The 1,311-nt window shown below is 47.7% G+C and overlaps 1 protein-coding gene across 1 annotated transcript; it reads right to left on the bottom strand.

The window, feature by feature from the left end:
• Positions 1 to 433: 433 nt before the first annotated feature.
• LOC141843501 (cytochrome P450 86A2-like) lies at positions 434 to 1,311 on the bottom strand. The gene is made up of 2 exons (XM_074731554.1): positions 1,213 to 1,311; positions 434 to 850 (listed from the first exon to the last, which is right to left on the bottom strand). Exons 1-2 carry the CDS (start codon positions 1,309 to 1,311, stop codon positions 434 to 436), a joined length of 516 nt encoding a protein of 171 aa, XP_074587655.1.

The following is a 1,311-nucleotide window of genomic DNA, read 5'->3' as shown; positions in this document are numbered from 1 at the left end:
AGATGAGGAGATATAATATCTGTGATGTCGAGGAAAAGATGAGCAGATATGATATATGTCGAGTCGAAGGAAGGATGTGAAGATATTCAAAAGTCCTACCCTAAATTGGCAACCTTCCGAGTCCTTGACTCGATTGCGCTATAAACCCGAACTGAGTCGGCCTAAGCCCAAACTGCATTGGCAGTCTTTCGAGTCCTTGACGCGATTGCGCATTTATAAGCTCAAACTAAGTCGGCAACTGATAATCATCATTTTGTAATGATATTTTTACTCTTATACTCATGTTTTTCATCTGTTCTTGTGTCTAATTTCGTATTCATGCCTATGCTGTCTGGAAACTTGGAGACGGAAAACGGGAAACGAGAAACGCGGAAACGGAAACGGGAAACGGCAATAGTTGAAGTTTCCAGATTTGGAAACGTCAAAGACCAAGTCACTGCACCGCCATGGGAGAAGGTTGTGCGACCAAGTCCAGCACCACGTGCTGGAGGAATGCGTCGGTGTACGCTCCCTTCTTCATGAACTGCGAGAGAAGGTCGTCGTAGTCTCGCCGCCCGTCGCTCAACTCGAGCTTCCGAGACTTGGTGATTGCCGACAGGTAGCGATCGACGTGCGCCACGCTGCTGGTGAGCGTCGCCTCCATCCCCACCTGCAGCCACTTCTTGAATCGCCACACCGGTTCGAGGAAGATGAATCGTTGCAGGCTGGCCTCGGTAGCGCGGTCGAAGGCCGTGGCAAAGGCGTTCTCAGGCAGGCCCAACGCGAGCGTCTCGGGGTCCCTGCCAAAGGCCAGGCCGCAGATGTTGTCAAAGGTGAGCCGGAGCAGCAGGTCCTGGAGGTCGAATTCATGCTACATTTCATGAGTGGACTTGTTTTTGGACTTTAATGCAAATTATCTTATATTTATGGTATTTTAGCTAACTATTCGAATGTGATCTTCGTAGGTGATAAGGATCAAGGACTCGAGTCAAATCAAACTAAATTTGGAATCAAATCTAGGGCTAATGGAAGAGAACCGTTCGAGAACTGATTTGGATCATTCATCAAAGATCAGGGGTGACCTGAGTCATCCGTCAAAGATCTGATCCATCCGAGTTAAGAGGAGATAGATCATGACCCTTGATCTAGATCTAAGATTTTGGATCAAATTCATAGCGACGCCCACCATTAGATTAGATCTAAAGAGATCAGCCGTCCATTCAAATCTAGTACATTTGAGATTGCTACAGTGATTGGGGGATCATGATTGTTCTCTTTGAAGGGAGGGCACGAGAAAGGGAGGCAGAAAGCGGAGAGGAGATCGTCGGCCAT

The sequence above is a fragment of the Curcuma longa genome, chromosome 12 (assembly GCF_044706935.1).
Source record: "Curcuma longa cultivar G26 ecotype Majalengka, Jawa Barat chromosome 12, ITB_CL_G26_1.1, whole genome shotgun sequence".
In the NCBI taxonomy this organism is placed as follows: Eukaryota; Viridiplantae; Streptophyta; class Magnoliopsida; order Zingiberales; family Zingiberaceae; genus Curcuma; species Curcuma longa.
Note: the sequence above shows the minus strand (reverse complement) of the source record. Positions and strands in the feature narration are given on the sequence as shown.

Coding starts and splice junctions, on each gene's coding strand:
- LOC141843501 (XM_074731554.1), bottom strand. CDS start 1,311: ATGGCCGACGATCTCCTCTCCGCTTTCTGCCTCCCTTTCTCGTGCCCT. Junction 851..1,212: donor TCACTGTAGCAATCTCAAAT/GTACTAGATTTG, acceptor CATGAAATGTAG/CATGAATTCGACCTCCAGGA.